Below are 25,634 nucleotides of genomic sequence, written 5' to 3'. Positions count from 1 at the left end.
TCGCGGGTTTGAAATCCCGATCTAGTCATTGCATTCTTTCTTTCCTATTACATTTGGCACCCAACTAAATACCCATGGAAGGTGGTATAGGGTATTGTGTGTGTCGTTGTCATTGTTGAAGGAGTTATTCTGCTGGGTTTATCGCCCTGTGAACAGCCATGGTCATTTTAAGGCAAGGTCTCCTTATAGTAGTAGTTCACTACAGCTAGACTACCTCACTGAACAACACACGTTGTATGTCATCCAGAGCAAATGGATCAAGTGTTTTGCTCAAGGATTCAACCACGACAACACAGACCGGTCTGTTTCTCAGCTTACCGAACTACGAACTATAAACCTTGGATCGTCACCCGAGGTAACTCTTTGTTGAAGGCGGAAGTTATGTACACTGTATTGTCAAACCAGACTGGACTGGTACCAGTGACCAGGTAACTCAAATGGTTAAGAGCTCCAAGTCTGGTTTTTGCATAATTCTTCTCGTTACAATACTGCTACTAAAGGTATGGTTTGAATGACATAACTTGAAAAATACTTGGTAGTCCTGTCTCCCCAGTATTATTAAAATAACCAACTTGAATTTTCATGCCCTTTGCAGATGTGATTAAGATACATTTCTTCTCACATTCAGGTCCCTTGTTTGCTTTAATCTGGACCAACAAGAGTAATTAGGAAGATAAAATATTTTTGCATTATTTTTTGAAGATAAATAAAGTTGATTGTTACAAACAACATAACAACAAAACAATAATTTTGATTTTAATCTCGGTTCTCTCTTCCTACAAGATGTAGATATTGCTTTTACAATGAACAATTGCATATCAAAATGTATATAATAAAATATAATATATGATAATATATAAAAGGTTAGTCATAATACTGTGATTAAAAGTCTTTTGATAATGTGCACATCCTCTTTTTCTGACAAAACAACAATCTTTTTAAATAAAGTTATCGCAAAAACAAATCTCCATCTTCAAATTCTTTGCTTTTTTCCGGCTTTTCCTGTTTTTCCTTCGACCCTTTCCGGATGAAAATCCAGGGAGCACTTAGTCTGCTGCGATTACTTTTCACACTGTGGCTGGACACACTTTCTCCTGGACTCTGCATCCGCATTGGAGTTCCAGGAGAACTTGGTGTAGAAGACGGTCGCGGAGTTTCCAACATACTATTGTTTATGGGAGTAACTAATGTAAGTTCAAGATGGCTACCAGATTGTCGGACCAAATTCACAACCTCTTCGTGTCTCAACCATTTGGAGTCTTTGCTACCCACAGCCACCACAAAATCACCAACTTTAAGCTTGCTAGCCTGAATCATGAAAAAAAATTCAAATATCAAAAGTTAGCGAAAAAAATATTGATTCTCCTTATACAAGAACATCCAGAATAATAAATCAATGAATTAAGTTACTAATTATTACAATAAAACTTCATTTTCTCCAAATCTGATAACTCGAAGACCGTTAAAATCAGTGTACATATTCTTTTCCATCAATAAAAATTCTACATATTAATAAAATATGCTCGGTTACCTCAAATACTTCAGAAATCTCAATCTGTTTTTGTATGACCTTAATGACATCAAGATAACAAGGTTTAACTGTACATTCTTCAATTAAGATGAAAATTATTTCCAAATATTTGTCTACAAAGTTGGTTTTCCAGACCATAACTGGGTCTAATATTTATTTTACTTAATATTTTTTAACTTGACCATGAGCCTACAAGCAGTACAAAGTGAACTTGTGAGAAACTCCGGGAATGGATTTGTAAAGTACAGTGTATTGAAGGGTAAAGCTTGAATAGAATGTAACTAGGGACTCACCTCAGCCACACTTCCCATTTCGATCTCCGCCACCTTGACTGGACAGTCGCCACGGACACTGAAGCCAAATCCCTGGACAGCACTGCGGTCAAGCACAACGGTCCGAGGAGCAGACCACTCATTTTTGGCATTGAAAATCAACACAGGACCCTGAAACACGGTCAATAATAGAGAATCGACAAAGGGACCTGAAACATGGTCAATAACAGACAATCGACACAGGGCCCTGAAACATGGTCAATAACAGAGAATCGACACAGGGCCCTGAAACACGGTCAATAACAGACAATCGACACAGGGCCCTGAAACATGGTCAATAATGAAGGATCAACACAGGACCCTGAAACATGGTCAATAACGGAGAATCGACACAGGGCCCTGAAACACGGTCAATAACAGAGAATCGACACAGGGACCTGAAACATGCTCAATAACAGAATCGACAAAGGGCCCTGAAACACTGTCAATAACAGAGAATCGACACAGGGACCTGAAACATGGTCAATAATAGAATCAACATAGGGCCCTGAAACATGTCAATAACAGAGAATCGACACAGGGCCCTGAAACATGGTCAATAATGAAGGAACAACACAGGACCCTGAAACATGGTCAATAATAGAGAATCGACACAGGGACCTGAAACACGGTCAATAACAGAGAATCGACAAAGGGCCCTGAAACATGGTCAATAACAGAATCGACACAGAGCCCTGAAACACGATCAATAACATAGAATCGACACAGGGACCTGAAACATGGTCAATAACAGAAAATCGACATAGGCCCTGAAACACAGTCAATAACAGAGAATCGACACAGGGCCCTGAAACATGGTCAATAACAGAATCGACACAGGGCCCTGAAACATGGTCAATAACAGAATCGACACAGAGCCCTGAAACACGATCAATAATGCAGAATCGACACAGGGACCTGAAACATGGTCAATAACAGAAAATCGACACAGGGCCCTGAAACACGGTCAATAACAGAATCGACACAGAGCCCTGAAACACGATCAATAACATAGAATCGACACAGGGACCTGAAACATGGTCAATAATGCAGAATCGACACAGGGACCTGAAACATGGTCAATAACAGAAAATCGACACAGGACCCTGAAACACAGTCAATAACAGAGAATCGACACAGGGCCCTGAAACATGGTCAATAACAGAATCGACACAGGGCCCTGAAACACGGGCAATAACAGAATCGACACAGGGCCCTGAAACATGGTCAATAACAGATAATCAACACAGGACACTGAAACACAATAAATAACAGATAATCGACACAGGGCCCTGAAACATGGTCAATAACATAATTGACAAAGGGACCTGAAACACGGTCAATAACAGAGAATCGACACAGGGACCTGAAACACGGTCAATAACAGAATCGACAAAGGGCCCTGAAACATGGTCAATAACAGAGAATTGACACAGGGCCCTGAAACATGGTCAATAATGAAGGAACAACACAGGACCCTGAAACACGGTCAATAACAGAGAATCGACACAGGGCCCTGAAAAACGGTCAATAACAGAATCAACACAAGACCCTGAAACACGGTCAATAACAGAGAATCGACACAAGACCCTGAAACATCATCAGTAACGGGGGATCGACATAGGACCCTGAAGCATGTTCAATAACGAATCAACACAGGACCCTGAAACACTGTCAATAACAGAAAATCAACACAGGACCTTGACAAATGAAAACATAAATTTTAAAAAAAGTTGTATCTAAGCATGTCCAGCATGATGCTCAGAAATTATGTCGGGTTTTTTAATGATGTCTGACAATTAAAAATACTTACCAATTTCTGAAAGATGTCCGTCACTTTGACCTTTGTGAACTCTGGTGGAGTAGGGGAAACTACACGCTCGGATTTTGGCTGGATTTTTGGAGACATGAAAATTTCTGTGAAATCGTCTTCTTCTTCCAATGAAGAGAAGCTAGCTAAACACCTGGAGGTTACAAAATATACACAAGAATTGGACACAACATCAAGCGAGGTTTACAGGTGGGTACATGATTACTGTAAATGTAAAATTTACTCAGAAACCCATTTTCTACTACATGTAGCATGTTTCAGAACCGAAAACACTGAAACTTTCAACATGAACTATCTCTGTTGAGCTTGAACGTATTAGGTACACAAACTGTGTTGTCTGGATAAACAAACAATCAATCAAGTAGTGGCTTGTTTGAAATCTTAAGATTCAATTTTGAGATCACCTGCCCAAACCTGACCTAGATCAACTTCAAAGTCTAGAAGCTCTACGAGCAGATGTGCGATACAGGCCAATTTGACCTCTTGTTTTTTTATTGTTAGCCATTGGTCTAATATGAAGTATGTTACATTTGCCTCAACAAATAATATACATGGTTCTATAGGGCTATTCCTGTAAAATATCTAACAGATGGAAGGACTTAACAGTTTTGACACTGTCAACATGAACAACGGAAAAAAAATTCAAAACAGTATTATGGTATATTAAATAAGCCACATTTTTCAGAACTCATCATGCATAGTTTTTCTTTTCTGCAGTCCTCCTGTGAGATATATTATTCACTAGAAAAGCCTGGATGCATCAACTATCGATCATTACCCAATACACATACATGTATAATGTATCTAAATTCTGCCATATTATAAGACAGAATGAAATCAAGACTTGTTAATTGCTATTCGATCTATTTTCTCTGTTCAAATTTTTCATTTTTTTTAATTTAATAATTCCTTCAGCCCTTTTTTATTTTGCAAACCTTACCATATCTTTGGTAATATATTGACAAAACCTCTATATAATCCCAAAATGTTTTATTTCAATTGTTTGCAGTATCATCATTAATAAAACTGACTTAAGAAGTATAGGACACTTAATTAATTTAATTATACCCAGTAATTTACCTATCGTGGCCGGGCTTAAGGATACCGAGGAACTGGTCGATCTTTCTGAGTTGTTTACACAGGTCGTGTAGTCGTAGGGCCTCCTCATGGCTCATCAAGGCTTCCTTTAAGTGAGCCTTTCCTGTCACCAAATTTATAGAGATTAAAACAATGGAATAAGCAATACATTATATCTAGGCATTGTTCTAAGTAAATAGATATTCACTCTTTCCAGGTTAAACTGTTAAATATTCACTGTAATGAGTGTCCCTCGCCCAACAAGTTCCCTCCCACTTTCTCAGGAATGCACCTTTGTACTCGTCATAGTAATTATCAAAGCAACTCATATTTGACAGTGATTACACACAACTAGAACAATCTCTACTGATATTATATTAATTATATATTAACTCATTTTTCACTAGCAAGGAAGAAATCCTTCTTTGCTCTTAATTTAATTTATTTTAATGTCGTCCTTTATTAATTAATGAAGACAAGCAATTTTTCAACCTAAAAGATAATCATTTAACAAGAGATCCCAGAGGGATCTTGGCGCCCACCATTGAACGATCTTTATAGGTTCCATGTCAGATTGATCTTTTTCTCTATTTTTCCCTTCCTTTTACTAATCTGTGTAAATTGAGAAACATCCCTCTAGTACTTTTCAAACAAGGGGAAGCTATATATGAAACTGGAGAAAGATCACTTCAGTACTTTCTCAGAAATAGCGATAACAATCTTCAATTGTCAAAATGCAAGATGGCAGCCTGTCGGCCATGTTGTTTTCCGATTGGTCTCAAAATGTTATATGCATAACTAGGCAACAAGGGGAACCTACATATGAAATTTGAGAAAGATCCCTTCAGTACTTTCTGAGAAATAGCGATAACAAACTTCAATTGTCAAAATCCAAGATGGCTGCCTGTCGGCCATGTTGTTTTCCGATTGGTCTCAAAATGCGATATGCATAACTAGGCACCAAGGGGAACTTACATATGAAATTTGAGAAAGATCCCTTCAGTGCTTTCTCAGAAATAGCGATAACAAACTTCAATTGTCAAAATCCAAGATGGCACCCTGTCGGCCATGTTGTTTTTTGATTGGTCTCAAAATGCAATTTGCATAACTAAGCACCAAGAAGAACCTACATATGAAATTTGAGAAAGATCCCTTCAGTACTTTCTGAGAAATAGCGATAACAAACTTCAATTGTCAAAATCCAAGATGGCTGCCTGTCGGCCATGTTGTTTTCCGATTGGTCTCAAAATGCAATATGCATAACTAGGCACCAAGGGGAACCTACATATGAAATTTGAGAAAGATCCCTTCAGTACTTTCCGAGGATTAGCGATAACAAGAATTGTTTACGGACGGACGGACGGAGGGAGGGAGGGACGGGCCACGGACGCAGGGCGATTTGAATAGCCCACCATCTGATGATGGTGGGCTAAAAACCGATAATTCAAAAAACAAAATATGTGTTCACTTTATGTAAGAGGGGCCTGCATACCACTAGGAAACCTAGTAGATGAGCAAAATCAAATTTTAGATAAGTTTAACTTCGTTTTCAATTTCCTTATAAAGATCAAAGTTCAAAATACAAATCAAGAGGTGACCTACTCCTAGAAAAAGACAAAATCGGTTTTTTATTTCAAAATATATCCACACCATCAAATCATGGCCTCAAAACTATTTTTGCAATACCTCCGGTATCAATATAAAAGGCCGAAATATAGGTTACAGTGACCTACTTTTGATACCATGACCTTTTACTATTACCCGACACACTGCCTTTCCAAGATAATGCACTGTATGACAGATACGTCCTGGTAATGAATTCTTGGATAGATAGACAAGACAATGAGAGTAAAATATACGGACCCCATTAGAGAGGTTATATTATTTTAATCTTGTTTTCAACTACACACATTTATAAATATAATTTTTGACAGGAGCTACCACAGACTTCCTACCATGTGTAAGTCTCTCCTTATCAGTGCGGGGCGTTTCCACCTTGTTGTTATCGTCATCCACTTCCGAGTTCTGGTGGGCAGCCATGTACAGGCCGAGTTTGATGTGATCATTATTGTCTACAAAATTTTGTATTGAAAAAACTTATAAATAGTCAATTTCAAACATTCTTTGAATTCATTCCAGTAAACTTGTCTGATACTGTAAGTTTTATCCTTGTACTGGAGCCAGGGAAATCTTTACAGAATGCTTAATTCTTCTGTCTCGTCCGATCTCTCTGATACCGTTATATGTATACAGAAACATTTCCTACAAAATTATGTCATACTCAAATACATTTCTAACACATAATTCACAAGGGAGGTAATTCAGTCAAATAAGATAATTAGAAATAATGATTAATATAATATATTATAATCACTGCTTCATATTGCTTTTATGCAATTTTGATTCAATGTCTGAGAAAAGGAATCTGTTACCCTTTGATGTTCAAAATTGATTTTCCTCTGTAGTCTCGGGTTAGAACTCTGTAATTAGTCTCAGGTTAGCATTCTGTAATAACTCGTTCCTGACTTTGCCTTGAACAAGATTTTAACAGTTACCTAACTCTGACTGATAATTCACCGATTTCGATGTCATCTGATTAGTCTGAGACTACATAATGTCACCCTGGACTGATAAACATCTATCTTAAACACATATGGACAATAGATTCTGTTTATCTAGATATTTACATCTTCCTATGGTCAAGGATTTATCATCATCAGTAGATTTTTCCCTCATACCTTTATGATTCAATATTGCACTGGCCATGTGTTCGTGGGCGATTGCCATGTAGTACTGAGATTTCACCTGAGTCATGGACAGCCACGAGTATGGGATGTAATCCTTCATTGGCTCGGAGGCCATCAGAACCTGGGTGTCATCATACATCTGTGACACCTGTCAACAGGACAAAAATAAATGGCGTAAAAACAATACACTGTAAAACAATAAAACTTTGTGGAATATCATATATGGACTAAATCATTAAACACAATTCTATTTATAATATCAAAAACATATACTGTAAATCACTTATATTTCGCGTGGGATTTATTTCGCATTAATTCGCGAGGAGAGTCAAATGTGAATTCAAATCCCTGGCGAATATTTATATAAGAATGGCAAAAATAAGTGGCGTCCATTTTGAATCTACCGTAATCTTTACTTGATGAACAGACATTGCAGTTAAACTAATAATAGAATGATAAATTATATACTTATATCAGATTGTAATTTTATATCACAAAACACTACATATGAACGGGCGTGAAAGCTTTATTTACATTTTACAATTTATTTACAATTTAAAGACATTTTGAGATCAGAATTCGCGAAATTATGTATTCGCGAATAAGTCGAATGAGGTGAGTTCGCGAAATAAAGTACTCGCGAAATATAAGTGATTTACAGCACCTAAACTTCAAATATGATTTCTAGATCAAAATTAAAATGTAAATTGAAGATTAGTATTTTAAATGCATGTAGTGAGAATATTTCATGAATATTTTTAATAGTTATCTTTTTCATTGTCAGACCTCGTTGACACATGGAATTATCGTTTTTCACAATTTCACAAATTCATCTCAGTCGTATGAAAATGTTTAAATTACTGTAACATCCATGTTTAATGTTCAATTATTAGGTATACGAAGGAAAAATTATCTGTTTTTAACAGATAACAGATACATAAAAATCTTCACAGAGCTTGTCTAAAATTGTCAAAAGAAAATTTTAACAAGGGAAATATTTACTAAAATCCTGAATTTATTAATTATTTTGGTAAGAAGAATTTCACCACATATTTTTATAATAAACAATATCTAGTCTTAAGTAAACCTACCACTATGGCTTCCTGGGCCGCTTTTACATGAGCTAGAATTCCTTCAACGCCACCAAAAACCTTGCTCTCAAATACACACTCCTGGGCCTGACTCTGTAAAGAAAGAGTTATAAAATTTACTAAACATATCTTCAAAATACAAGATTTAGATTTGTTGTAAACCCACATGTTACTATATTTACATTTGCTCCGCATTTCCCCATTGACACAATGCAAAGAGGCAGTTGCCACCATAACAGCCAGTGCCTCAGGCTATAACACCCAGTGGGTCATGTGATGTTAAAAAGGGCGGGTTTTTTTTTGTATTGGTTTAATTTTTTTCAAAGTTGACGAAAATGGTAAGACAATGTAAATATAAGTATTGAACAGTGGTCATAATGTTGTTATAGTCGATATGGCAGCAAGATGTATGGTGGGCAAATGTAGCATGGAAACCCTAACGGGTTCCCATGCCAATCAGCCATTTGCCCACCATAAAACTTGCCGCTATATCGACTATAACAATGTTAAAACCATTGTTCATTGCTTAAATGTTTTCAAATTAATCCTCCACAGGGTTCAGTTACAGTTAATACAGGATTACGGCTCTCTGCCAACCACAGATATTTTTCCTAATATGCAAATATTCACACAACACCCAACACCTTACTTACCAAGTAGAGAAGGACTGTGGTAATGTGCGACCTTTGACATTTACTAATGACCACAAAATTGAATCTGGTAATTTGAAATTAAAGTCACACTTGTTGAGAGGTCAGGTGGTACAATGGTGGCTCACTAGCCTTAAACCTAGGGAGCCAGGGTTAGATTCCCAAATTGATGTGAAAAGTTATAGGGTAACCTCTTCAAACATACAGATTTTCATTGGGTACTCTGGTTTTCTTCCTGCAGCAAGACCTCCTGCACACTTACATCCAGGCCAACAAGAAGTGATTATCTGTTATATAATTTTATATAGTTTGTTTCCCAAATGTTGTGAAATAACAAAGTTTGTAGTTTTTCAACTGCTCATAAAAGCTTTTTACTTTCGAACAGGTGAATTTATTGCTTAGAATTACCAAATGATTTAAGAATTTTAGAGGAAAAGAAAAAGGATTTTTTTAACTACCATCATGAGCTGAACCATCATCGTTAGTGTCTGGGGCTGCATATCCATACTAGGGGCATTGGAGAAGTGATTGTGTAGGTATCGGAATGTGCCAGCGGCCTTCTGGAAACTGTTTATAGCATACTGCAGGCCAGTGGGGTTGGTGCGGTCCTAAAATAAACACAAAAATACCTATAAATAAGAATCTAATAATCATTTATCTACTGACTCATTTCTTCCATCTCGGACAGAAAAAGGGGGTATTCCAATAAAATATATCTACCCCACTCCAGGTTTTGTTAAAGGGTACCACCAAAGATTGATTTAATAAACAAGTAATAGGAAGGAAATCCAACAATTTTGGAGTCCTGGGGTCATGTAGATATTTTAATGGAATAGCCCTAAACATTTTTATAGTTACATTAGACTAAAAGGCACTAAATATCTACCTCCTTATAAATGCATTCAACTCAAATGCACTAAAATTGTACTTCCTTACAGCTGCATTTGACTAAAATGGCACAGAATTAAATCTCCTTACAACTGCATTATACTAACAGGCACCTAACTTCCTTGTATACAGATGCAAGGATATTAAAAATTATTAAATATTAAATATTAAAAGGAACTAAATTTTACCTCCTTACAGCCAATCTGAGTATGTAATGCTGCAATGTTGAATAAAACGCTGCCTTTCTCAAAGCCCATGGTCTTCTGGGTGTTAGGGACACCAGTCAGGGAGTCATACCTAGCAGATACAAACTAACATTACACAAATATTGTCAATTGATCATGCACATTCTTAACCCCAGGGAGTGAATGACAGCGGTTTGTTATATATAAGAGGAAATCCAACACTCAAAGAATTTGTATCAAAATTCAAGGAAATTTTATAGTAAAGTGTATAAACAAAATATTCAACATTACACAAGAGTTACAGGGCTGGTTGTGGGTGATATTTTCGTTTTATCTGTGGTATTAAACAGCATTTATGATATATTTAAAAGCGCCACAACAAATATGTTCAAAAATGGTCAAAATACAATGAAAGGCTTGGATTTAATTATGATGGATCGTACCAGTGGAAATGACAGCCCAGAACTCTGTCTGGTGGGAAGAATCGTCTCTCCACATAATACAGCTGATTAAAGTACTCTGTTAGAAGGTTAACCCCATCTTCATTACGCTGTGGTGTCCTTATAGCCTTCAATACAAAAACATTTAAATATTATATTCACGTTAAAGTTGTATATGTTGCTGGAACATAACTTCTGTTTTAAAAATTCACAGTATGTCTGTTCTTCATCTCTTTTTATGTGTAATGGAGTGTTTTTTAGTTAAGACTGTTAAAAATAGCATATAATTCGTCAAAATAAATTACTACATAACCATTGACAACATCGTTTTGCGATATATACGGTACACATTACACACTACTTCACATCTTCTACTTGTGACTTAACAAATTATTTGCTAAGGCTTGTGACAAATTATTTACTAAGGCTTGTGACATAACAAATTATTTGCTAAGTCTTGTGACGTAACAAATTATTTACTAAGGTTTGTGACTTAACAAATTATTTGCTAAGACTTGTGACAAATTATTTACTAAGGTTTGTGACATAACAAATTATTTGCTAAGGCTTGTCACGTAACAAATTATTTACTAAGGCTTGTGACATAACAAATTATTTGCTAAAAGCTTGGACTTTACAAATTATTTGCTAAGGCTTAATTGTGACTTAACAAATTATTGAACATGTTTTATATATTCCACATTAAACATTGTCACAGATGTTCCACTATTTCTTGAAAGAACGACCTAAACTATGAGACATTCACATATGGTAGATCACTGCTTATCCGCACACTTCTGTTTATGACAAAGTCATGGTGATCTTTTTTTGGACGACTGGTGTTACTAGAGTTATTGCTGGTCCAATGTATATTTAAATTGTTTTTTGGAAAATCAAATGACCAACATTTGTATTTTAAAGCCTATAATATCATATCAAAAACACTTACAAGTCTTGAAAATAATTTTGCACAATATGCTTCACAGTTAACACCCATTTAGTCTGAAGGAAAATATTTTGTTGAAAACTACATACTAGATTTCTACAGAGAAACTTGGAAATGACTGTTTATGCATACAAAGGGGGATAACTCACCTGTCTTAGATCAAGGAGTTCCTGAATCTCAGTTGTGTAGTTTTCAGAGTCTTCACTATAATGTTCCATGATAAAGTCCTGTAAAAACAAAGTATTGACATGTACACCTTACAATGACATCCAGGTGTTGTGTCAAACACAAAAAACTTCTTATCAAATATGACCTGTCATACAAATTGTAATTCTTTCAGTGAAACCACATTAAAATAATTAAGAACACTAAAATCATTCTATACCAATTCATCCCTGAGCAAAAAAAAATTTGAACAGAATAAAAATCTTCGTTTGCTAATATAAGTTTTAATAGCACATGATGACAAAAACTGAAAACACATGTAAGAAAACGAGAAAACAGATTTGTATTGTTGCAGCTTATAGAGTCATTTATATATATGACCTATAGAGATTAATTTGACCCAAAAGCACGACATTGCTTCTTCTAAAACATTTTGTCTATTAAAACAATTAAAACCAAACAAATTGCATTTTTCTTTTCTCCTGAACATGTAAAGTATTGATTATATTGTAAAAATATATCACAAAGTCTCCCTCAACCAATGATCACCTTAAGAGGGACGGTCAGGTCACATTCTGTCGTCTCTTTCAGGCCCAGTGGAATCATGGGAACACACGCCCCGCCACTGAAATAACATAAGTAAATAATTAACAGGTAATATTAAACCAATTTTTGTTAAAATTCTGGATAATTTAAAGATTTTCAAAGGAAACCTAACAAAAAGATATAAAAACAAGGCAAAATGAAATTTATTTTGATTCTCAACTGTAATTATTTCACAGTTGCCTTTGTGTACAAATATTGTTTGAGAAAATTTATAAAATATTTCTCTGAAAACTGGAAATACATCCTTTATTAGTTTATCCTCAGCTGCAAAACATCACCAAAATATAACGTAAAGTTATGAAAATACCAGTTTATACCAAAGTTCTTTTCTTTCGAAATCTCTTTACTTTTAATTTGCTCTTGGTAAATCGGTAGTGATTTATAATTGTGTAATTAATCCTGTCTAGTGTTGAGACAAGATAAACCTACAATATAATTATATACATCTCCTAAGTTCGATGTGCCCTGTGAAATCTAACACGAAATTTGGCTGTTGTAACTATTAAAACTTCTATTGAGCAAGACTACGCAATATTATACTGAAGGAAAACATTTTTTAGAATTAATTAACAACCACTCTATTACCTGTCATGTTGATAAACTTCCATAGAACTGTTCAGTTCAGATAATTCTTCTTTTAGGAGCTGGATATTGGAGTTGAAGAATGACAGTTCTACAGCTACTAGCTCCTTTAGCCTTTTATTACCTGTGGCTCTGAAATCACAAATACAAGGAATATAATCAATAAATATCAGACATCAGAATTTTAACATGGTGTAGATTTTTTTATAGATAGTCATGTTAAGATTAAGTGATATCTAGAGAGTCAAACTTCTCTATCTTGACTATGGTTTATTTTGTTTAACGTTCTATTATATTAACAGCCAGGGCCATTTAAGGACATGCCAGGATTAGGTGGAGGAAAGCCGGAGTACCCAGAGAAAAATCACCGGCCATATATGGTCAGTACCAGGCAACTGTCCCACGTAGGTTTCGAACTCACAACCCAGAGGTGGAGGGTTAGTGATAAAGTGTCGGGACACTTTAACCACTCGGCCACCGCGCCCCCATTTTGACTCTGACCACTCTGTTTAACTTAAAAGTAAAAATTTAATTCTGATGGCAAAAGTGCTGTGTGAAATATGTGCAGATATCTCAAATACTCACGATGACTTTAATATTTCCATTATCCCCCTGACTTTGAGATAACAAGATCTAGATCTGACTATAAAGGTTGAGATTTTATGTGTAACGCTTCAGTCTTATTTTCATTTTTCTATACCAGGAATGTGATAATCATACCGGGTATAAAAATAAGTAGGTTATGTTTTAATGTATTACCATATATATCTAAACAGCTCATCAACACAGGAAGGTCATCTCACTTACCATCCCTCCCTATAAATGAAGGAGTTCGAGATTCCTGATTTTTTTACAGTAAATTTACACATAAAGTATAAGTAGAATCTCCTCTATTGTTCATAATTCAAAATTTGAATTCGTCCAGCAAAAATAACAGCTCACATATAGCTAGTTTTTGCTAAAATAAAATCTTGAAATAATGCTCATTATTTGAGGCTTAAAATCTTCAGCAATCTTTAACATAATCTCCCCAGTAGAAATTCATAGAAGTTGGCAAGTATGGTTCCATTTAAAGTCATGAAATGGTTATAAATGAAAAGAAACATCACCACACAAATAGAAACATATAAACAAGACAGTAAACTACACTGTCACATTTTTAAGTCAGGTATATTGAAAGTAGATAGGCATAGTTAGGTATGTATCTTTAACAGTGGAATAATGAAATGTTTTTACTGATTTTCAGTTTTATCAAGATTTTCTCAATGTTACATAAGTTAACACCACTTATACGAACACATAACCTCCTCGGGCCAGAATGGCAGGAATTCATGCCTTAAGGACATTTTTTATGTCATGACCTTTCCTTTCAATAAGCCTTGGACTCAAAATTAGATCACCTATCTCAATGGCTTGATCTTATCCTAGGTATAAAGGTTTTTTTTAAGTATAACTGAAAGAACTTTTTAGTGGTTTTTTAACTTCAGATCTGAGGTGAAAACTCATACATGCCCAATGCAAAATGATTTCTATTTATACTACATGTAGTTCTTTAGGTAAAATTCCCAGTTTGAAAATAAGAAAATACAAATAAATTAAAGTAAAAAAGTTGATTTTTCTATTACGGAAATGTAATAATTTAACAAAACAGATTATTATACCTTATGTAAGATTCTCGCCTTATTATTGGTCAATTCCTAATCACATGACCTGAAACAATATGCAGTGTCAGAAACAGCGGTCAACATTGCCATGGGATATTGCAATGTTCCCCGCTCCGCCCGAAAACGCACGATTGTTTCTTACGGAAAATCACGAACATTGAGAAGGGAGACAATTCTTACAAATGCAACAGTGACACAGACAACTTGTAAACATGGAGCAGACGTCCAAGAGGTTTGTCTCAATATTTGAGGAGGATATCGATAAATTGATATCTATTCGGTATAATAAAATAAATAGTGCCCTTGTCTGAGGGGAATATGGAGGATTGTTTCCCCGAGGGAACATTATCTTCCCGAGCCAATATAATGTTTACAACAGCCAGTTTGAATTTATAATTGACCAACGTCCACATCACATACCGAAATAAATTTTCAGCACCATTCCTCATTCTCAGTTCTCTGTTTATCTGATCGTTGATTTTAGATCTCTTCGTCTGTAACTTTCCCCGTGCTGTCGACACCAGAGGGTCAGAACCCTGAAATAAAATGCAGAATAAGTTTTTACTATTCAAAGTAAATCCCAGGCCTGTTTATGTAAACCATTTTCAATTCTTTTTTTTTCAAACTTTGATGCTAAAATCTCCAACATCTGAAATGAACTGAAAAAAATATAATGAATTATCTAAAAGAAAAATAAATATTTGACAGTGTTTACATGGTATATATACCCATACCTAGTTTTAATTATAATGATCAACCTTGTATGGTTTTTTCAAAGAATAAGTCATTTACCGGTAAATTATATCACATGTAATCATTCTTTCCCCCTCTCCCCCACCCCAAATTGTATACATCAATCATAAGTTAAACTTATATTGCAAGTGTACTTGTAATTTCAAAATTTTAATGCACCAGAAAGAAAAGCAAACATTTTATATTTCAGTCTAAGAGTTCTGAACAAAAAAAGAAGAAGAAATTAAGTGCTCTTAATATAGGTGTATACTTTTTGAGGTTTGAAATTTTGAATATGTGCATTGTACAATATAATCTATTCAATGAAAAATCTGTGATATTTATATAATTTATATATACTGGTACACTGGCAAAATTGAAGTCGGATATATAATACACGAGATAAAATGTTATGTACATATACTGTATGAAGATCTGTACTTTGGACAAATGCAGCTAAAATATTTTTTATTTAACCCTTACACTTAATTGTAGATAAGAATAACTGAAAATAAGTAGAGAGACTCATGGTTTTGGAATGTGGTGGGCCACATATATCAGGGCGATACTGATATCTTATCTCAGGAAAAATATTTTGTATCTTTCGCAAATTAATCTATACATTAATTTATTATCTGGGTTCACTATAAAATCTTGTCAATCCTACCATTGTTGTTTAGTATAATCTATCAAAGTGATAAAACACACTAACATTTCTTATTGCCTTAGCAATTTCTACCATCTGTGTTCAGTAAGAAGCTTGACAGTTACAACATAAGATGTAAATATATTGCCGGCTCAAATACAATTGCTGGATTGTGTTTTGTAACATTTTTAAAAATAACCCTTCCACTATTCATATCGACACCTAAAACACCTTTTACCACAGGGGCTAGACACGTTCATATCACCAAGCACAAATATGAAATATTTAACCAAGAGTTCATCCCCAAGATCTCTAATAACTGAAACAGATCTGGGGGTCAAACACTGGTTAAGAGACTGGGGGTCAAACCTTGCTTGAGGTCCAACCCTGGTTGAGAGATCTAGGGGCTGGGTCAAACTTTATAGTTAAAAGATCTGGGGGTCAAACCTTGGTTTAGAGATCTGTGGGGATGGGGGGGGGGCAAACCTTGGTTTAGAGATCTGGGGGCCAGGGTCAAAACCCTGAGATCTAGGAGTCAAACCTGGGTAATTAGAGATCTGGGGGCCAGGGTCAAACCCTGAGATGTAGGGGTCAAACCTTGGTAGAGATCTGTGGGGGATGGGGGGTGGGGCAAACCTTGGTAAGATCTGGGGGTCAAACCCAGCTGGGTTAAATATATTTCATTCTGGGTCAAGAATGTGTCTAGCCCCTGTGCCTTGTAATAAATGTCCTACTGACATTTTTTCAAAATGAAATATATATTTACATAATCATGTAGCTTAAGCTGTCTTCCTTAAAAGTCTTCATACTGGTGGCTTTTTTTCATTTCAGACATTCCTCATATATATATTCATGTACCTGCATGAGCAGATATTGAAGAGGTATTTATTTAGAATATATATGGTTTAACTCATCTGGAAATCAAACTGAAGATGAATATATATATATACATGTATATTATATGAAATGTTTAATTTATAAAGATCAAAGAAATTTTCTGTCTAGACACAATGCACTTCATATATGTCTATGTAGCTATTTATCAAATTATCAATACATGTACAATTGTATTATACTGTAAATAAGCAGTTTTATGCATATCACAAGATGATTCTGCCTCGTGGAGCAAATACTGTCTGCTGTATACAATTCAGGTCTGTACGTGTGATTTTAACTTGAAGAGTTATTTTCATTAAACTCTAAAAACAATTTATTGCTCCGAGACCAAACACTGCCCCTATTTAACATGTAGTTACTGGAGGCATCAAACTCATTGAGATTCTCATGAAGATTCAATTCGAACAGGGTTAATGATACATTAAGATGACCTAGATATTGAAAGGGAGGGGTAGAGAAGATGAGCTGTCTTTGATGTTTAGAATTAAGACTGGTTATAGAAATGCCTTGGGTAATTGAGGGGGAAGGTGGGTGACAGGATAAACCACTTTGATCTTAAGTTCAGATATACTGCCCACTTACCTAGCTAGAGCACAACAGCTGATTGCATTAATGTTTCGACTATAGCCTTAGGGAGTGGCAGTCAATACATTTGTATATGTCATACAGGTGATACAAATGATAATGATGTCATGCCCTTATAAGGAAAAGCCAGTCATTGTGATGGCTGCACAGCCCTGTCTTACTATGAGATGGGTCATAAGACTGAAACATTTTAAAATCATTTTTCGTTTCCCATTGCCTAATCTTCCAATTGTTTTCTTTGCCTATAACCTACCCCGAACATTTGATCAAAATCTTTTAAAGTTGTGAATATACATTCTAATTTTAAAGATATTTTGTTTTTTATTATATAAAGTTTAATTTTTTTATTTTAACTGCCTACCTCTCAGATATTTTTCAAACATATTATTAACAGGAAACAACATATAGTTTTGCTTAGCCTAACTATTGAGATAAGAAATTACATAACATTCAATATAATTTACAAGACCTACATAAATGAAAAACATTTCTTTTTGTGTCTATATATACATATAAAGTATAGTTTCACTTCAGGTAAAACTGTTTCTGATCCCATCCGAATATATACTACAATGTACAAAGTGTAAAAATCTAAATAAGATATATATATGTAAAATAGCCATGGGTAAAATAGTTATCGACTCTATTCTAGATTTACATCAAAAGGAAATTTAAGCTTGTCAAGTAGACTTTTTAAATTCAAACAAATAGTTGATACATATATCAAGTTTATTTCAACAAATTTGATACAAGATGATCATAGATATTGCATGAATGAGATGGAACTGTGAATAACAGGCTAGCTAGGGGCCAGATGTACAGGCTAAAAGTACCGGCATATAATTATATACATACCAGCATGTTACCTTCTGTTGAGGGAAATAGGTCTCATAATATACCTGATAATACCACCTAGAGAAATCTCTCTCTGCGGCAATTTTCCAGTTAAAGTAGAATTCCCACCATTTTCCTTTTTTAGGTATCCATATGTAAGTATAGAACCTTGTTAATTATTTCATCCCACCATATCTTCTACTACATACCTATAGGCCTTTATAAGTCATTTTCATTTCAGATTGATGTTAATTTTTTCACCGACATTTATATTTAGACAATGATATAGGTCATATATTATGAGTCAAGTCTTTTATTCCCAGTGATTTAATGTTTTAGAAAAATATCATTATGCTTGATAGTGTAACCTGACAGTGAATTTATCTCTTTTGTGTATGTAACTCCTTTAATTTGATAAAGTTAATTATATATATGTAACTTGAGAAATAACTCCAAGTTAACAAATGTATAGTGCTGTACCCTGGGACTGCTCTCCTATTTAATTATAGTGCACAGACCGAAATTGTACCAGGGAGATATAGCGTACAGCCCTGGGAGATATAGCGTACAGTCCTGGGAGATATAGTGTACAGCCCTGGGAGATAAAGTGTACAGCCCTGGGAGATATAGAGTACAGTCCTGGGAGATATAGTGTACAGTCCTGGGAGATATAGAGTACAGTCCTGGGAGATATAGTGTACAGTCCTGGGAGATAAAGTGTACAGTCCTGGGAGATAAAGTGTACAGTCCTGGGAGATATAGTGTACAGTCCTGGGAGATACAGTGTACAGTCCTGGGAGATATAGCATACAGTCCTGGGAGATATAGCGTACAGTCCTGGGAGATATAGTGTACAGTCCTGGGAGATATAGTGTACAGTCCTGGGAGATAAAGTGTACAGTCCTGGGAGATATAGTGTACAGTCCTGGGAGATATAGTGTACAGTCCTGGGAGATATAGCATACAGTCCTGGGAGATATAGCGTACAGTCCTGGGAGATATAGCATACAGTCCTGGGAGATATAGCGTACAGTCCTGGGAGATATAGTGTACAGTCCTGGGAGATAAAGTGTACAGTCCTGGGAGATATAGTGTACAGTCCTGGGAGATATAGTGTACAGTCCGGGGAGATATAGTGTACAGTCCTGGGAGATAAAGTGTACAGTCCTGGGAGATATAGTGTACAGTCCTGGGGATATAGCATACAGCCCTGGGAGATATAGAGTATGCAGTCCTGGGAGATATAGTGTACAGTCCTGGGAGATATAGTGTACGCAGTCCGGGGAGATATAGTGTACAGCCCTGGGATATATAGTGTATAGTCCTGGGAGATATAGTGTACAGTCCTGGGAGATATAGAGTACAGCCTTGGGAGATATAGTGTATAGTCCTGGGAGATAAAGTGTACAGCCCTGGGAGATATAGTTTACAGTCCTGGGAGATATAGTGTACGCAGTCCTGGGAGATATAGTGTACAGTCCTGGGAGATAAAGTGTACAGTCCTGGGAGATATAGTGTACAGCCCTGGGAGATATAGTGTACAGCCCTGGGAGATATAGTGTACAGCCCTGGGAGATATAGTGTACAGTCCTGGGAGATATGGTGTACAGTCCTGGGAGATATGGTGTACAGTCCTGGGAGATATAGTGTACAGCCCTGGGAGATATAGTGTACAGCCCTGGGATATATTGTGTACAGTCCTGGGAGATATAGTGTACAGTCCTGGGAGATATGGTGTACAGTCCTGGGAGATATAGTGTACAGTCCTGGGAGATATAGTGTACAGCCCTGGGAGATATAGTGTACAGCCCTGGGAGATATAGTGTACAGTCCTGGGAGATATAGTGTACAGTCCTGGGAGATATAGTGTACAGTCCGGGGAGATATAGTGTACAGCCCTGGGAGATATAGTGTACGGCCCTGGGAGATATAGTGTACAGCCCTGGGAGATATAGTGTACAGTCCTGGGAGATATAGTGTACAGCCCTGGGAGATATAGTGTACAGTCCTGGGAGATATAGTGTACAGTCCTGGGAGATATAGTGTACAGCCCTGGGAGATATAGTGTACAGCCCTGGGAGATATAGTGTACAGCCTTGGGAGATATAGTGTACAGTCCTGGGAGATACAGTGTACAGTATTGGGAGATATAGTTTACAGTCCTGGGAGATATAGTGTACAGTCCTGGGAGATATAGTGTACAGTCCTGGGAGATATAGTGTACAGTATTGGGAGATATAGTTTACAGTCCTGTTTTCTTCGCAAATAAATGATTTTTATAATTATGGACATTATATATATGTACACTTTGAATACTCAATAATTTATATGGTTACAGGTGAATAATTATCAACAGCGTTTGATCAAGTGATTATCAATCCTGTCTTGCATGCATGAAATCATCAGTGTTTTTCTCTTGTTGGAGTACTAGTTCACGCCCTAAACTCATTAATATTGTAGCTTATAATTACAGCAAAGTGACTTTCTCCTGTGCACACAGTTCTTATAACCTGTATAGGTTATGCTAGTTTTATTTTTCGGCAAAGCCGTATAATATTCTTTTGGTCCCGGATATGACGAGACAGGTGGCGTTACTGATCAAGATGAAGTATACGATTGGTCAATGTAGCGATAAATGCAAAATGGAGATATGCAGTTAAAAACGAAACAAACTTAAGATTGAATGCAAGCTGAATTAAAAAAAAATTGTATTCCTGATTCAAAGTCTGCCTTATTATCAACAAATCTGATTCAAACCGATACAATTTTGTTATCCGTGCTGAAACGCATTAGTTTGTTAATTTTTTTCACCGGCAGTTTTACATTATAACCACCAGCATTAAAACTATGCCGTTTATCTTTTTTAAAGATTTTTCTTGTTCATTTATATTTTGTTAAACGTCCTATTAACAGACAGAGTCATTTAAAGATGTGCCTGGTTTTGGAGGTAGGGGAAAGCTGAGTACCCGGAGAAAATAGGTTATATATGTAATAGCATAGTCGGGAATGGGTGATACAGTACATTGTATACAAATTATCTACCAGGTTATCATGGAATATCCATATCCACAAAGCAATTATAGTTCGATTTCCCACTTACTAACCGAGACATTATAATTATGACAGACCTTTAGTATACTTGTAGTCATGTGGTACAGGAATGCTTATCGTAACACCATATAAGGACGTCCCAGCAAATTTCTCCGACTGAATTTTTGTCTGTATTATATTTTAAGAAAGTTGTTATTTTTTCCTGGGACAGCTAGAGCCTAGCACATTAAGTGGTCTTTGTACCTGTGCATAATTGCAGCTACAAATCAATATCTGTTCAAAAAGGAAATTGATTCAATAAATATATTATATGCATTGTTTGCAATAGACAAGTAATTATAACCATATTTAACAGTGTTATATAATTGTACTTTGAGTTTGATTTAATACCATACATGTATGTTTAAAATAGATCTGAGTCAATTGACATGTCAGATAGCATCTTTTGAACATATGTTACATTTTTTTTATGATTTAAAAAGCGATTGTCTAATAAATATATCAATCAATGTCATTGTGAAAGAACAAGAAAAAACAAATTTATTGCAAGCACATATCTCCAGGAATCAAACCTATCAAAATAGCTTATTATTTTAATTAGGAGCCTCCAATTAATAATAACATCAATTCTGCTAGGTGGTTTCTCAATTGTGAAGTTGAAATCACAAATCATCCCTAGCTATTACTTAACTCCAATTTCTCTAGAAAATATGCAACAAGTCTCAATGAGGTAGCAAACACCTACTACAAGAACACCCCACCTAAAATCTACCCTTACCAATCACTGGCAATGAACACAACAAACAAGCATGGAATATCCTATTTATATATGAGGTATAGCCACCAGCTACAACAAGGAGATCCCATCTCAAATCTACCCTTACCAATCATTGGCAATGAACACAACAAACAAGCATGGAATATCCTATTTATATATGAGGTATAGCCACCAGCTACAACAAGGAGATCCCATCTCAAATCTACCCTTACCAATCAATGGCAATGAACACAACAAACAAACAAATATCCTATTTATGAGGTATAGCCACCAGCTACTACAAGGAGATCCCATCTCAAAATGGCCCTAGCAGTTGACTAGTTAGTAAAATAATTAGATGCAAAAGTTTAGCATTAAATGTATTGTGCCTCATTACAAACACTGTACTACATGTAATGACTGATGTCTATTTCGTCAAGGTACATGTGTCATAATGAAACAGACAGTGTCCCAATCCACATTTACCTGTACACAGAGCAGTATTTTGTTACAAGTGGCAATAAGCGACACTAGTAGTATATATTTGCCCAATTTACATGTTTATGTAAACAATTTAACATGCCCAATAAGATAATGACAGATGTATACCTATCTGTTATCTGTACAAACCTATGTAAATAGTGCTGACAGAGTAAGGTGATTTAAATGGAATTAGCTCGTATTTTGATTAGCCTGGACTCCTGATAAGTTGTAAATGTGTAAGTCGCTGTGACTAGTACATACATTACCAAACGACAACATTGTTGACATACTTTAATGTATACATGACTTTCATTAATCATTTACAGTGTGTATACATAATCTTACGTCTGAAATACCAGCCACACTTAATGAAAAAACATACTATGGTCGACTGAATTCTGACTAGACATTTGAATAGAGGTTTTAAAAATGCTTGTTAGCATTTCAATAGGTAATCATGGTAACGTCTTATACATAAAATACAGGTAGAGCAGTTTACTTGTAATTCATGAAACATAATTCCTATCGACTAGATTTTAAGCATCCTCAATATATTTATACAGCGTTAAAAATGTTCTCATGCAGTCGACTGGAACCAATTCCCAGGAATTCACTTGTGACGATCATTCATTGGTTTACAGGTAAATTTGAATATAATGAAGAACTACTGTATACTTTACCTAGGTAGACTATAATTACACAACAACGTATTTCAACATTTTTGGACCATTACATCAATATTGTTATAGACATAGTTTATTGTGTTGATGCGTGGAAGGCTATTAAATTACTGAGATATTTCTGTTAAGTTAATATATATATATATATATATCGACTGGCCTATCCCTTAGGTATATTTAAAGTCCACTGTGTATATCAGACCGGGTTACAATGGATAAGACAACACCCCATTCAATTCAACAACCACCCTTTAGCTTGTCGTACAAGGCTGTCGACACCGTGTTTTAGATCAAATCTACTCATTTTAAAATCTCAGACAATCCTGATATAAAACACAATAAAATCTAGACATAGACAATACATTTAAACAGTCAATCGCATGGATATAATATCAGTCGGATTTATATTTGCAAAACTTTCAGTTGCATTGCCCAGAATGAGAGTGTAACATTCACGAAGTCGAGGATCTCCACAAATCTAGATTGTTCAAAGTTGTTGTTTTCGTAATTCTCACCTTTCTAGCATGGTGGACGGCTGTATGTGTTCCGCTCATATCGTAAAGTCGGTTACAGCGAACATGGAGGCTGAGGAATGTATTTATACTCCGGAGCAACAACTTCAGCAAACTTCATCCGTTCCCATTTTCACTCGCTGACCTATGACCTGTTCGCGTGGTGACGTCACTAAGGTAGCCTAGTTCTCGTTGAGCACAGCAGGTGCCCGTGTAATACCTATACTAAACCTACAGACGTACAATAATAAGTAGGTATGGTTGAAACAGTAATAATAGAGAGATATGTCTCTAATCTGTACATAGAACTACGTTTACTTAGGCGCAGATCGAGGAGACGTTGTCAGACTATTTTTTTTTTTCAAATCGCGTGGTAGTGCGTAATCACAAGCTACATATTTGTATATGCATATTTACTGCATGACTTAGTTTGAATAGAACAAGTTCACATATAATTTGTTGCTTTTTTCATATCAACTCCACCATTCGAGTGAATGAAAGCAATTTTGATGAATGTCCCTTCGCCACAAAAATGTCCCGTACTTAAATCTTATGGAGTCATATTTTGGTTCTGGGACAACACATATTTCAAATGAATCTTATAACTAGATCACGGTTAAAAAAAAAATAATATGAATGTTCTTTTCTTCTTATCAAGAGTATTGTCAAATATATATATATATATGGTATATGACACTTTTATGTCTCTGCTGGTAATTAAAAAAAAGTATATCACATTAATATCAACATTATATGTATAGATTGTTGAACTTGAACAAAAACAAAAAACAAAACAAAAAAACACCAAAGCGATTTTTTTACAAAACATTACACAAGTCTGATTATCAAGAAGAAGAAAAACAGGGACATTCCTCTGCATTCAAGTTGATATGAGGTTTCATAGTAAGGTGTCGTTATAGACAGGTGGTCGTAATATATGATGAAAAGTCTTTACATAGGGTCGATGAAGACAGGAACGGAGTCTTTACAAGAGGTAGTTTTAGAAGGTGCTCTTTATATGTAAACGCTATTGAGTGGTCGTAATACAGAGATCTTTAAATGCAAATGATAGGTAGTGGTCGTTATAGACAGGTGGTCTTTATAGACAAGTTGTCTCTTCAAAAGGTCGGTAAAGACAGGTAGACAAGTGTTCGTTATAGGCGGTAATAGGTGGTCTTTGAAATGAAATCATCGTATAGAAGGATGATTTTTGCTTCTCAATTTTTAACATTTTTGCTGAGGTGTGTACATATTTATCTAAAGTCTAAATGGACGTGCTCATGAATATTCACATACACTATAACTTTGAGAGATATACAAACACACATGTTTAGCGTATACATTATTCAAGTCTACATTGTATATTCAAGAGTAAACATATTGTATACATAAAACGATAAGACACTTTCCTTTTGTGTATATAATATTCACATTGACCTTGGCCAGAAGAAATATGGGTACTATGTAAACAATATGCTGTAGCTATAAAGGTTCAAACATGAATAGTCGAGATATCTTCGGCCTTCAATACACAATGTACTTCTGAAGAACGTACAGAGGCTAATATCTTACACTGTGACTTGTTGCATTTCAGCAGTACTGTAGTTTCCCGTGAAGAACAGTTTACCATTTGCATATACATGTACATGAATGTCAGGCCAGAATGATGATATTTTTATTTATTTTTTTTATTATTTCATGAATTTAAAGCAAATAAATGTTTGGGTTTTCTTTTCTTTTGTT

The 25,634-nt window shown here is 35.5% G+C and overlaps 1 protein-coding gene across 2 annotated transcripts; it reads right to left on the bottom strand.

Annotated features, from left to right (window-relative positions):
• Positions 1-742: 742 nt before the first annotated feature.
• Positions 743-24,150, bottom strand: LOC117337279 (rhophilin-2-B-like). 2 transcript variants are annotated; one of them, XM_033898176.1, is made up of 15 exons: positions 23,895-24,150; positions 15,135-15,250; positions 13,054-13,182; positions 12,412-12,487; positions 11,847-11,924; positions 10,755-10,879; positions 10,315-10,423; positions 9,697-9,846; positions 8,589-8,681; positions 7,489-7,645; positions 6,706-6,822; positions 4,754-4,874; positions 3,656-3,806; positions 1,825-1,974; positions 743-1,308 (listed from the first exon to the last, which is right to left on the bottom strand). In XM_033898176.1, exons 1-15 carry the CDS (start codon positions 23,931-23,933, stop codon positions 949-951), a joined length of 1,971 nt encoding a protein of 656 aa, XP_033754067.1. In that variant the 5' UTR covers positions 23,934-24,150; the 3' UTR covers positions 743-948. The 2 variants fall into 2 exon arrangements, with proteins under 2 accessions (XP_033754067.1, XP_033754068.1); XM_033898177.1 differs by lacking the exons at positions 12,412-12,487; positions 13,054-13,182; positions 23,895-24,150 and having other exon boundaries at positions 15,135-15,247.
• Positions 24,151-25,634: the final 1,484 nt, after the last annotated feature.

Source organism: Pecten maximus, chromosome 11 (genome assembly GCF_902652985.1).
Source record: "Pecten maximus chromosome 11, xPecMax1.1, whole genome shotgun sequence".
Lineage (NCBI taxonomy): Eukaryota > Metazoa > Mollusca > Bivalvia > Pectinida > Pectinidae > Pecten > Pecten maximus.
The sequence above is the reverse complement of the archived record's forward strand: the minus strand, read 5'-3'. Positions and strand labels throughout refer to the sequence as shown.

Excerpts from the sequence above, each read along its gene's own strand:
- LOC117337279 (XM_033898176.1), bottom strand. The coding sequence starts at position 23,933 with ATGAGCGGAACACATACAGCCGTCCACCATGCTAGAAAG. Across the intron at positions 4,875-6,705 it reads TAAGGAGAGACTTACACATG|GAAAGGCTCACTTAAAGGAA; the intron begins GTAGGAAGTCTG and ends ATTTGGTGACAG. Across the intron at positions 1,309-1,824 it reads AAATGGGAAGTGTGGCTGAG|GCTAGCAAGCTTAAAGTTGG; the intron begins GTGAGTCCCTAG and ends TTCATGATTCAG.